Genomic DNA, 13204 nt, shown 5'->3' on the forward strand with positions numbered 1-13204 from the left:
TGGCGAATATGCTCATTTACATAACCAGAATGGAATAAACAGCCATCATTTTAGGTGGAAGTAGTGCTGCCAACTAGCCAACTAGATCGCCTCCCTTGCGTCTAACAAACTTTTTATCCTCCTCCTCCTGCTCCTCCTCCTCTTCCTGACTTCCCGGGGCCAGTTTGGTGCGATTTTTACATCGGGATCCAGTGGCACAGCCACCTTCTCTCTCTCTCTCAGCAAAATCATTTGTGTACAGTACAACCCGCTTTCCACATGAACACTGAGAAAACATTAAGTAGATTTGATCGGATAATCCAAACGAAGAGACCGCTTTTACCGAAAACGGATGTTTTATGAACAGGACAAAACTGAAAAACGAAATTCAAGTGCCACAGTGACCGATCTACTTCTCAAGTAGATCGGTTGCCACCGGCATAGAAACGGCCGCAACCTGTGCTTATCAGTGTGGAAGAAGCTTGTATAAATAGGCGGCAAAAGTATAAAACGAATTTTGTGTGCGATAAAGGTCCAAACAAACTATAATAGACACAAAGAAAAGCATAGGAGGAACATTATATTACAGTAAGGGGGCCCTTAGTTTCCAATACTTCAAAATCGCCTAATTCGAACTGCAGTTCCTCGCAGATTTGAAGAAAGCTGATTTTTCCTTCAGGAACATTACTAATGGTATGTTTAAAAGGCACCTAATTGCAGTAACTTACTCATCATGTCATCATGGCATCTCTGCACATTTACGCATACAGAGCAGAAAGCTTACAACCTTCCCATCGTTTCACTCTATTTTTGGAGATTAGATTTGCTTTGCTTTGAAAATAGCAAGATGCAACTCCCGAATAGGTAGCACATTCGTCGTAAATTCGGAAAACGTCCTCAGTTTTCTAGTGCAAAGTAGCTGCGCTAAGAACGCCAGAAGTATCATGGTGAGTTCAGAGTTAGTTTTCCATACCTTCGACATAGGTGCAGCACCTGACGAAGGCTTCGACACACGTTTCCGAGTACGAGGCGCTGCCGTCATCCAGATAGCTGCGCAGCGCCTCCTCCCGTTCCGAGCAGCTCCGCAGGTACGGGTCAGGCTTCATGCCCTGAGAGCAGCAGTCTCGGAGCGTCTCGTTCTGGTATTCGTTGACTGTGACCGCGAGCACAAAGGTGGGTAAATATTCTGTATAGACCCCCTCCCCCCTGCACCACCATTTAGTCGTGTGAGACACGAAATTTGAAGTGCTCCGCAAGGGCGAAAAAATCGAGAGGTCGGGTTTTGATAAACCCGAAATGCTTCTTTTTTCCTGTGTTCGGTAGTTTTAGTCTAAACATGCTTACACCGAGTTCGAATATATAAGTACCAGAGTGCACAACTTCCGCCCGCTTTCCAACTAAACAGCAATAAAAAAAAAAAGTTTTCCAGCGCTCTAAACCCTGTTCGAACTACGGTGTTAGTTTTTGTGTTGACACTGAGCGCCCGCCGCAGCACAGAATGCGCACAGATTGTGATCGCCCTCTAGTACGTGCGGCGAACGCAGCAGTGCAGGTGCCCTGCGGAGCAGTGGTCATGAGGTCACTAGTGGCCATTTATGAGGTTCCATAGCGCACAACAAAGATGGGACACAGCAGGTGGCGGTGAAGGCTTCATATAGAAACCAGCAGGATACTGGACTAGAAGCAAAATAACCGCTATCTTGTCACCCACATGATGCGTCATTATGGAAAAATAAGAAAAGCCTACACAAACCAAACTACTATTGAGCGTTTCTCATGCTCACGGGTAACATTAAAAAGATTAAAATTAGGTTGCAACATTAAAATTCGTTTTTATGCGAAATGGCTAATTAGGCCGTAGTGCGATAATAAATGTGAATAGCATAGTTTAACGTCCTGAAAGACCACGGATGTCTCGAAGGAAGCCGCAGAGGTAAGGTCTGGTTCATCTTAGGTCCCCTGCGATTCTTTGTTATGCGTTGAAATTGCGAGACATAATGGCTCCTTATTCGTTTCGCGTCCATGGAAGCGCTGCTGCTACAGCCGGAACTGCACTCGTCATATTTTTGCACAATAGACATAGCTCCCTAAAGGTACTAGAACATTCCCGGGTTGAAAGAACTCAAGGTTAACAAACGAAATAGTTCTGCCTAGTAAAAGTGATTTGGACCCTTAATGTTTCTATAATATATGACCGCTCACCCTCAAAAACCCCTAGCAGACTGGACGGGAGATGGAATGGTAGCTCAGCAATTAATATTAGTCGGCGACATCATAGCATCCAACAGTTTTCACAGCTTTAAACTGTGGTGCCACAAATCAAAGGAGTGTGAAAGGTAAATTTTCCGCAAAGTTTATACGACTGCGTTTTTTCTGCTCGTTTTAATGGCTCAAACTTTTGTGCAACAACATTATTCAGAGCAATAAAGTGCCTTAACCGCCCAACTACTGCCGTTCTAAACAAGCATACATAAAACCTGCCGCGTACTGCGGCGGATTAAATCTCTTAGCGAGCACTGTGACCTTTCCAGGAGATGATTAAGAGCACAGCATCGTTGCTACCGGCGTAAAGGACAAGTATCACGAGAAAATGGGCATATACACAAGCTGTTATTAAATCGTGTAGCTAAAAGTGCACTCAACAGGGCTATAAACATACCAAATGCCCTCTTGGCTTCCTTTCCGCCCCGGCACAAGCGTATAGCAACGGAATCGTTCTGCAATCTCGCGCGACAGCCTAGCCTGATTACAGCTATGGAGACAGTATTTCTCATGCAGCACAAATGTTTCTTGACTTCGACGTCTCCTAAAAAAGCTAAAAAGGGACAGCAGAAGATACGACTGTAAACGCGCGCTTAAAAAAAGACGCTTGTGTCTTGTACTGTCATTTTAAAGCGATAGCCTTTTTATGCTCATGGTGGACATATCGCGTATGTGAGACGTGTCGGCGAAATTCTGCGAAATTCCGGGAGATGTGTCAGCCAAACATCGCAATAGATTTTGACGTCAGCATAATTTCCCCGATAAGGACGTCGCAATAGGTTCTGACGACGAATCCAAAGAAAACAAAGGCATGAAATTATAACGAGCGCGCTAACGTAAGGAGGGAAGAGGTAAAAAGAAGAGAAAGAAGAAAAGGCTTTCGCCCCTAAATTCTTAAGTGAAGCTAAGTGCAATCCTGTAATTTTTTTAGTGTTATGCTCGCGAATCTCTAACGTAAAGATGAATGAAGACAACTAGTCTAGTGTAAAGGTTTGCGGAGGAAAAGCGCTGAAACGTTCTTAACATTTCTGTGCACATTTAAGAACCCTGGTGGACAAAGTTAATCATGCTGTCTACATGGCCGGCTTCATCTTAACAGACCGTCGGCTCATTAGATTGCTCAAGCCATTGAATGTTGGATTACACACGTAGACTGAAATGTGGGAGCGTACGCGCTACATCAAGCCGGCCGTTTATCTTAAATACCGTTAACAATGCTCTCAGCAGTTATCCGGAATAAAGCAAAACTCCTTGCGTTGAACGTATTCCGGTAACGAATTCTAAAGTGCTAGAAGACAGCGTTCTCGCTACTGTTCTGCACATTCATGCAGTCACTGAAAGTAAAGCAATAAGGAGCATAAATATTTCTTGTCGTCGACAGCATTCAGTTTCAGTCATCTTCCGCATAGTCGCATCATTTGCATGCAGCGCCCCCCCCCCCCAAAAAAAAAAAAAAAAATATCGTAAGACCTATATTTTACGGTGGCCGCAAAATGTTCACAACACTGTAGCGCCAAGCCATCTTTCGGACTTCAAAATTAGCACCAGGAGCGGCTAACAAGATCTGGCTGCCCTGCCGGACGCACTGTCACCACCAACATATGCGCCGAAGCTAAGCGCACAAGATAGTTAAAGCACAAGTAGCTCGCAGGATAGCTAAAGCGCAGTAAGTGGGGAGCCCAGAGAAGTGAAGTTCCACCTACCTATGTCCAACTTGACTTCTCGTTTGGTGCGCTGTCTCATCTCTGCTGAAACAACAGATACTATTCTTTGACCAACTGATATTTTTTCTGATTACAGTGCAACGAAAATAAAACATTGGTTCATGAAAAAATGAAATACCTTGAAGTTGCCTCATGACCTCTAATTATTGTATTATATTATTTTTATGAATGAAAATGCAGTGTCGATGAAATTTGCAACCTTGTGCTTGACGCATGATGTCCTTAGTTATCTATCTGCCAAAACACAACACAACACATATGAATTCGTGCTTTCTAATGTAGCTTACATATGCATGCTAAATTTTCTGACAGCTTAGAAACATATTTCTATCCAGTCTTCAATATTTGATGCTCATACAAGGAGACAAGGCAGTGAATACAGTTGAAAGCAATTGCAATTAATTCGAGGTTATTATATGCGTTCTTACAATGCTCCGCACAATCTTGAAAGGCACAAGGCGTAGCATGCAGGCATCTCTTAGGAGTGACCAAAAACCTCGACGCAATATCACACAGCACGTGTACTCCTTTCAATTTTAGCTGATTTGTTGTGCGTCACAAAGCATCCCGGGGTTCACAAGACTTTGGTGCCGGCCGAATACTTGAGTCATCTGGGCAAACCAGTGAGCTTTACAACAGCAAATATTACATAGGCGTACCAGCTAAACATAACGGAACTTAAGAGACAGTTAAATCACACCTCAGACAATGACGCGTGTTCTGCCAGTCGTCACATATGTCAATGAAAGTGAGAAGCTATACAGGTTATCCAACCTGCTTTCATGCTCGATGATTGCGAAGTGCACCTGTCCAACAAATGGGGCGTCGTTGAGAATAAAGATGAAATCTGATGATGTCGCAATTTGTAGATGTAATATTATCACAGTTGGCTATGTCCGCTATTGCTTTGCTCGAGTAATCGCGAACATAATTCACTCTACCTGTCTTCTCCTGTGTGACTGTAGTGCGCGATCTATTTGCAACAAGCTTGGTGAAATAAAACATGATATTCTATTGCACGTAAGAATTTGCATAGACGATAAGAATGGAGAACGTTTTTTCTTGCCTGGTGCGCCGTAAATGGCGCTTGATGCGAGAAGCACCACGCCTGAGTTCGCAAGCGTTTCAAGAGCCCTTATGCCAGCATCCTGTCCGTTGCCTCTGTCCTTTGCTTCCATGGACTGGAACACCTGGAAAGATTTTATGTGCAAACGAGTTGTATGACAAATCGGTAAGTTATCTCTATTACCGCGAAACCCCTTGCCAAAGATGACTCACTCAGTCAGAGAGAAACGAACAGCCGCAATTATTTTATGCCAGAAGCCCGTGTTTACACACTGAAGGCATTCGCAGTACATATGTCGGCACTTATAAATTTAGAGGGACCCTTAAACTCCTCCCTTAAATGTATGACTTGACAATAGTACGGGTCCCGATTACAAAGTGTCTTTGCTGATCTTTGTTCGCGTCCATGGAGTTTTTTACTCACCCGATTAGCAGTTCCTTAAATTGTTCATCTAATATCGCACACGTACTGTTTACCATGCAGTAGAATGGAAAAGACCACTCGACCCAACCAAGTCGTACGAACGCCTCTGGGTGACCTAGGGTTAGCGTGTCTGACAAGAAATGAAAGGCTCCTAGAAGGCTGATTCTGATCTCACCCTACGGTCTAAAACGAGAGCCCCCAATTGGCAGCTCCTACCGAATTGAGCATGTCACCCTGTCACGTGACATCAAGCAACCCTATGCGCGATCAGTACCCGACCATGACAGCCACTACTTCACAAAGTCACGCCCGTGATTTCTTCGCTGACAACGCCGACACCGGTTTTTCTGCGGACTGGGACCATAAATGATATCGTGTTTGGCTTGGCTTATCAGCCAGTAAAAGATGTGTGAAAATTAATGGGTTGACACTTGGCACCCTCTAACATATGTTAAAGGGCCATCGCACACAGCGACGTGCGCAGCCCCGTTGAGCCACAAGCTATGGCTCCTGTTTTTCACCCCCGTGCGTTTTATCTCGGAAGTCTAAGCTTCGGTGATTAGCAGTGTTTACCACTGTGCTGAAGTTTCGTGATTCACCTGTACTCGTGAATGGGTCTGAACCTTCAGACTCCACTCGCCTTGTTTTAGTCGGCGCATGATCTTATGTGCCGTAAGACCCACGGCAACAAACTCACTTTGTCTCGCGTAAGAAGGTCCTTGCGTCGCAGAAGGTACACTGCCTGGTCCACGCCCAGTAGGCCTACATGTGTCCCGGGCCTGCCCTTCAGCAAGAGAGTCTCGGTGGCGCCGGGCTCCAGCACTACTTCTGGATTCGCACTCTTCCGCGTCAGAGTGAACTGCGCCGCGTGTAGAATACTCGTGAATTGAGTATAGTAACCAGCAAACAAATAACACCAGATGCGAGCAATTGTTTTCTGTTGAGTATTAATGTTTCCTGGCTACCAAACTTTCGCTTAGACTTATGGTAGTTTATCAGGGGATTTTTAGCAACAACGTACACACGTAGACTTACTTTGTGCACTGTAAATATCTTCTAATGCACGCCAATTTATCGTCTGAGATTAGTGACAATCTTTTATCTTCCTTACGTCTCACCTACATCCCCTTTTTCGTTAAAGGCCAGCCGACCTTCTCGTACCAGGCTGGCTCTTTTTTGCTGTTCTCAGTATACGTATTAAGGAATAAATGACGTTTGTTTCTATGACAATTATCTCCTTACCACAGTTGCTAACAGGCCAGATTAACACATTACGCACTCACAGCCGAGTCCGCCGTGCATTCAGGCACAGCAGTGACATAGATGGAATCTGAGACGAGGTATTTGTCCATAAAGCCGACCACCACGAGTCGGAAGCTGGGCGTCATTTCTGGAGTCACCTCGAAGGCCACCTTCGGGTCGAGGACACCACCGTCCGTATTCACTTTTCCTGCTGCCATCACCCGGCCACGGGATAGGACCTGCGTAGGCATGACCGTTAGCTTGGTATATTATCTCTACACTATGAGCTTTTTTGTCCACATACAATGACCGAACGCTTGCGCTGTGCGCACAATGGAACTCAGGCTCATTCAATACATTATTCATTCTATATCTTCGTGATGGCTTCTGGACTTCTAACGAGCCCTTGATGTTCAATGCCAAATCAGTAAGAGCAGTCATAACCGGAATCATAAGGATGTCTAATTCAGCTTTTATAATAACCACTGTAAATATATATTGCATATGATTCACGTGATAAACCAACATCCAGCAAAGAATGAGCTTCTTTGGTTATTGAAAGCATGGCACGATCTCATTACTGCTGCACTGGGGTGAATATTCTGGTTTAATAATGACAGCATTAGAAAAGGCCGCTAGAATAGATATCAACCTATCTAAATCGCCTTTATTGATTTCGTTCCCTATGATTCCTTCTGCCGCTAATGCATAGTTCATTGTATATAGAAACGAACTCGGGTAATCGAACCTGGATATTTCAAAATAATGAGTGCATTGAACGCATTTGTTTTCCTTTCGAAGCATTTGTTAAAGTATGCCAAAATCTTCAGATAAACCCAAAACCGATTTCACCGATGGTCTGAAGTATTAAACGATTAAACGGTGAGATGTGCTCCTTCAAGTGCCGCTACTCCGCAAGACCTTTCAGCAGTTTTCAGCAAGACTTTTCAGCAAAAATACTTCTACGCCACGTGGCTGTCATGTGCGCTGGACCTAACCTCACTATCTAAGCCTGAAGTCCTCGCATGCTTCGCTACTGTACACTGTGGCGCCCTACTTTACCTTGGCTTTACCGAATGATTACAACATCCATAGTGTTCCCCCAAGAGGATTACACATTATTATAGGGAGTGACTGGTCCTCAATAACTCTCCACTGAGGCTTCACTGCAAAGCTACTGAGGCCCGCAAAAGAGCAGCGAGCGGTTAGATGCCAGTATGCATCGAGCGACAGGTCGCTGCAAGAAACGGAGTACTAGATGGATTCAGTGCACTCTTGCTTTTACCCTTAACTTGTGTATAACTATTTTATAACCTCAAATATTCATATCAATACTCATGATTCTTTTTAACTCGAGTATAACCCTGTTAGATTGTAGAATAAAGCGAATACTTCTGTTGTCTACACTTTGAATATAATTTACTGCCCAATTCAAACCTAAGGATTTCTCCTTGAGCTGCAGTGAAAGATGCGAAATGTTTTACCCCTTCGTAAGAGATAGAAAACGAAACTTGCAGAACGAAAGTCCTTATTTTCGCACCACAGTCTCGATACATCCTTCATTAGTACGACTTGCCTCCCATTGCGTGATTTCACAAATCATCTGGGAAAGGTAGATAAATGCATTAGGTGGTTTTCATTTTGACAAGAGCGCATTATGCCAGCAGAATCCCCTGATAGTAACCTGATGTCTCAGTGAGAACGCTAAATAAATAGCTAAATCTCCACTGTCTGTTTTCGCCCGTCAGGTGCAACAGCCAAAGCAAAGTTAATTGCATCATCACGTGTCGGAAAAAGCTATTATTAAAAAGATGATATCACACTGTCGCAACTCTACAGCTATTTGAATTCAGCTCTGAACAGCCATGTTCCTTGCGCTGAGATCAGCTTATGTGCACGTAAAATATTATGCAGCGACAAAGCCCGACGAACTGGAATGAGATTTTAGGGACCGAGAAGATCTAATTCACGTCTGTGTTCTTCTCCCTTGCTATTTTGTTATTTTAATCCCTTCACCCGCTTCCCCGGATAAGACTAATCAACCCAAACATATTTATAGCGTTAGCACTACCGCTACGATTTCAGAAGGTGAATGACACCGGGATTGACCTCTAAGGAATAAATGCAGTAACTCATCATGTACACCAACGCTGTGTGTGTGTGCGGGGGAGAAGTGGGGGCCTCCTCATGTGCGTCGATATGTGTATAAAATATCGCAGTCCAACCTAGTTTGACTAAGGCGAACTTCATCGTGACTCCGAAATTTAGCCCGGACCAACCGCAAATTCGGCCTGTCCCACCATCAAAATTTGCCCTCGGCTGGTTTGCACCAAATTCGATGTCCAGTCTAGTCAGCTACGGCGAACACAATAAAACATCTCAAAATTTTGCCTGAGCCACCGCAACCTCCAAAGTTTTTCATCGGCCGATTTGGACTGAAATTGACCAGCCTAATTAGGGTTGACAAACATATAATCCAGACCTCTAAATCTGGCCTGGGTTAACTCATAATTGGCCCAGGCATTTCCAAAATTTGGACTCGGCTGATTGGGACCAAAATCTATATCCTACCTAATTCGGTTATGCTGAATACGAGGTGGCCTCATAATAATACATGTGCCCTACACTCCCCCCCCCCCCACCCCCATGGCACCTCCAAAATTTGTCCTCGGTCAATTTAAACCAAAACCAATTGCAACCTAATGCGTCTAGGCCCGTAAATGCCTCAGCAGAGTTCGTCAGCCGGTATTCTTGACCTGTCAATCCAGATCCTAATATGGGTCGTGACTGCTTGTCATTAACGCCTTTAAATAGTTGGACAAAGACTTTCAACGAGCTATCGGCAAATGCTAGGGAACCATTCGACACCCTATGCTCGACAGACAAACATGGTCCAAAGTAGGGCCGTGGTTGGCTGCCCCCGAAGTCGGCCAAATATGCATTTGCATCAAGTTCACACAAAGGTGAAAGAGGTTGGTTGGTTTGGTTTGTGGGGTTTAACGTCCCAAAGCGACTCAAACTATGAGAGACGCCGTAGTAGAGGACTCCAAAAATATCGACCACCTGGAGTTCTTTAACGTGCACTGCCCCCTTCATGGATCACTGCCTTGTCGTGGCGGAGGGGCTTGCGAAACTCGATGAAGTCGTGAGCTCTGCTGTGTAAGGCCACCCAAGATAGACAGGTCACGGCAGAGAGTTCTGACAAAATGTGATTCGCTGGAGAAGGTAATGGCAACCCACTTCAGTATTTCCTGCCAAGAAAACCTATGGCCAGTCACAATACCATTAAAGATATGGCGCCGGAAGATGAGCCCCAGGTTGGAAGGCGTCCCACATGTTACTGGGGATGAACAAAGGGCGATTCCTAGTAGCTCCAGGACGAATGGAGCGGCTGGGCTAAAGCCAAAAGGACGCTCAGTTGTGGATGTGTCGGGAAGCGACCGGGAAGTCAGATGTTGCAAGGAGATATATCAAATAGCAACATGGAATGTAAGATCTATGACGCAAGGTAAACTGGATGTCGTCAAGCGAGAAATGGACAGATTGAACATTGATATCTTGGGTATCAGCGAGCTCAAGTGGACCGGAATGGGAGAATTTAACTCCGGCGACCATTATGTCTTTTATTGTGGGTACGAATCCAAGAGAAGGAATGGGGTCGCTCTCATAGTAAACAGAAGAATGGGCAAAGCAGTGCTAGGGTACAACCCCAAAAACGACCGAATGATTTCACTTCGGATCCAAGGTCACCCTTTCACCATAACAGTTATCCAAGTCTATGCACCGACCACTACTGCTGAAGAAGCTGACGTTGAGAGATTTTATGCGGATCTACAATGCCTTTTAGACCGCACCCCATCATCAGACGTTGTTTTTCTCATAGGAGACTGGAATGCTAAGGTGGGGAGTGAAAAAATATCCGGAATTATAGGCAAGTTCGGTCTTGGCGAGCCAAATGAAGCTGGGCAGAGGCTAGTAGAGCTTTGTCAAGAAAACAACCTGACCATAGCGAATACTCATTTTCAACAGCACAAGAGGTGCCTGTACACATGGACTTCACCGGACGGTCTGTACAGGAATCAGATCGATTATATTCTTTGCCGGCAGAGATGGAGAAGCGCTATACAAGCAGTAAAAACAAGGCCTGGGGCCGATTGTGGCACCGATCATCAGCTTCTTGTTGCCAAAATTAAGCTTCGATTGAGGAAAACGCAAAATACTAGAAGGCCTTTCAGGTATGATCTGGATCAAAATCTATTAGAATATGCTGTGGAAGTGAGGAATCGATTTCAAGAATTAGATCTAGAAGACAGAGAGCCCGAAGAGATGTGGACTGATGTTCGTGATATAATACAAGAAGTTGCTACTAAGGTAGTTCCAAAGCAAAAGAAATGCAAGAAAGCACACTGGTTATCTGAAGAGGCTTTGGAAATAGCTGAGGAAAGGAGGATGGCAAAAGTTATGGGGGAAAGAGAAAGATACAAGATTCTCAATGCGGATTTTAAGAAAATAACAAGGAGAGATAAGAATGCCTTCCTGAACATACAGTGCCAAGCAGTTGAGGACAACAGCCAATTAAGGAACACAAGAGCTCTGTATAAGACAATCAAAGATATCAAAGGAAGCTTCTGTGCTAAGCTGGGCGTGATAAAGGACAAACGAGGCAAGGACCTCACTGAAGTCTCAGAGATAAAGAAGAGGTGGCTGGAATACACAGAAGAACTGTAGAAGAAGGACTGGAAAGTGCAAACCCAACATAAGTTAGTTGTGATTACTGATCTCGAGCCGGGCATCCTGAGGAGTGAAGTTGAATGGGCCTTAGCCAGCCTTGCTAAGAATAAAGCTAGCGGAATTGATGGCATTCCAGCTGAGTTGCTTCAAAACCTCAACCATGACGCTGTTGACATTCTGCATACATTATGTCAGAAGATTTGGACAACCCTGTAGTGGCCGCAGGATTGGAGGAGGGCAGTTTACATCCCCATCCCAAAGAAAGGCAGTGCCAAAGATTGTTCCAACTACCGCACGATCGCGCTTATTTCGCATGCTAGCAAGGTGGTGTTGAAAATCCTCCAAGGTAGGCTGCAGCAGTATGTGGATCGGGAGCTTCCGGACGTGCAAGCTGGGTTTCGCAAGGGCAGAGGAACTAGAGACCAAATTGCGAACCTTCGCTGGATCATAAAGCAAGAGAGTTCCAGAAACCCATCTACTTCTGCTTTATTGATTAGGCAAAAGCGTTTGACTGCGTAGATCACAGCAGATTGTGGCAAGCTCTCCAAGTGATGGGAGTTCCAATTCACCTCATCTGTCTCCTCAGGAACCTGTATGAAAGGCAAGAGGCCACAGTCAGAACTGGGCATGGTCTTACTGATTGGTTTCCGATCGAGAAAGGAGTGGGGCAAGGCTGCATACTGTCGCCCTGCCTATTTAACCTATATGCAAAGTGCATCATGAGGAAGGCCGGTCTGGACGAGTCTTCAGCTGGAGTGAAGATTGCTGGAAAACGTATCAACAACCTTAGATATGCGGATGATACCACTTTAATGGCAGAAAGTGAAGTGGAACTCAAGAGACTTCTGATGCGCGTAAAAGAAGAGAGTGAGAAGTTTGGGCTTAAACTGAACATTAAAAAGACAAAGATCATGGCGTCTCTCCCTATCAAGTCCTGGAGCATCAATGGACAAGAAGTGGAAGCTGTGACAGATTTTCTCTTCTTGGGCTCCAAGATTACCTCGGAAGGAGACTGCAGCCATGAAATTAGGAGACCCCTGCTTCTGGGAAAGAGAGCAATGGTTAGCCTTGACCGCCTAGTAAAGAGCAGAGACATTAGTCTGCCAACCAAGATCCGTATAACTCGTGCTATGGTCTATCCAGTTGTGATGTATGGATGCGAGAGTTGTACTGTGAAAAAGGCTGACCACCGAAGAATTGACGCATTTGAATTGTGGTGCTGGCGAAGACTCTTGAGAGTTTCTTGGACTGCCAGAAGATCAAATCAGTCGATATTGTCGACCATAAACCCTGACTGCTCATTGGAGGGTCAAATTCTAAAGTTAAAGCTCAGCTACTTTGGTCATCTGATGAGAAGAGAGGAGTCGCTGGAGAAAGATTTGATGTTGGAAAAGGTTGAGGGTCGCCGGAGAAGCGGTAGGCAGCGAACGCGATGGTTAGATAGCATCCTCGAGGCACTGCAGATGAAGTTATGTTATGTTAGGAAGATGGTGAAAGACCGGAAAGCGTGGCGTGACATGGTCCATAGGGTTACGAAGAGTCGAACACCACTGAACGACTGAACTGAAACTGCCATCGCACAGGACACGGGTGCCTTGCTTTTCGCCTCCACCGAAAAGCGGCCGCCGAGGCCGGGATTCGATCCCCCGTCCCTAGGCGCAGTAGTCGAGCGCCGTAACCACTGCGCCACCCCGGCGGGGTACAAAGGCAAAAGAGCAAAATTCTTGAATAAAAATTTTCGGCAATATGACATGCCCTGTTTTATTTTCTATTTTAC

General features: G+C 45.1%; 1 protein-coding gene across 1 annotated transcript in view; it reads right to left on the bottom strand.

Moving 5' to 3' along the window:
- The window catches only part of LOC146198706 (venom factor-like), a 121179-nt gene that overhangs the window by 79769 nt on the left and 28206 nt on the right, over positions 1 to 13204 (bottom strand). Inside the window, exons 13-17 of the mRNA XM_084594202.1 lie at positions 6738 to 6935; positions 6152 to 6313; positions 5032 to 5155; positions 3945 to 3986; positions 953 to 1132 (exon numbers count right to left, since the gene is read on the bottom strand). Of these exons, the coding sequence (XP_084450328.1) occupies positions 953 to 1132; positions 3945 to 3986; positions 5032 to 5155; positions 6152 to 6313; positions 6738 to 6935 (706 nt within the window). The remainder of the gene's footprint in view (positions 1 to 952; positions 1133 to 3944; positions 3987 to 5031; positions 5156 to 6151; positions 6314 to 6737; positions 6936 to 13204) is intronic.

The sequence above is a fragment of the Amblyomma maculatum genome, chromosome 2 (assembly GCF_055883805.1).
Source record: "Amblyomma maculatum isolate TAMU_Amacu chromosome 2, ASM5588380v1, whole genome shotgun sequence".
Classification (NCBI taxonomy): Eukaryota; Metazoa; Arthropoda; class Arachnida; order Ixodida; family Ixodidae; genus Amblyomma; species Amblyomma maculatum.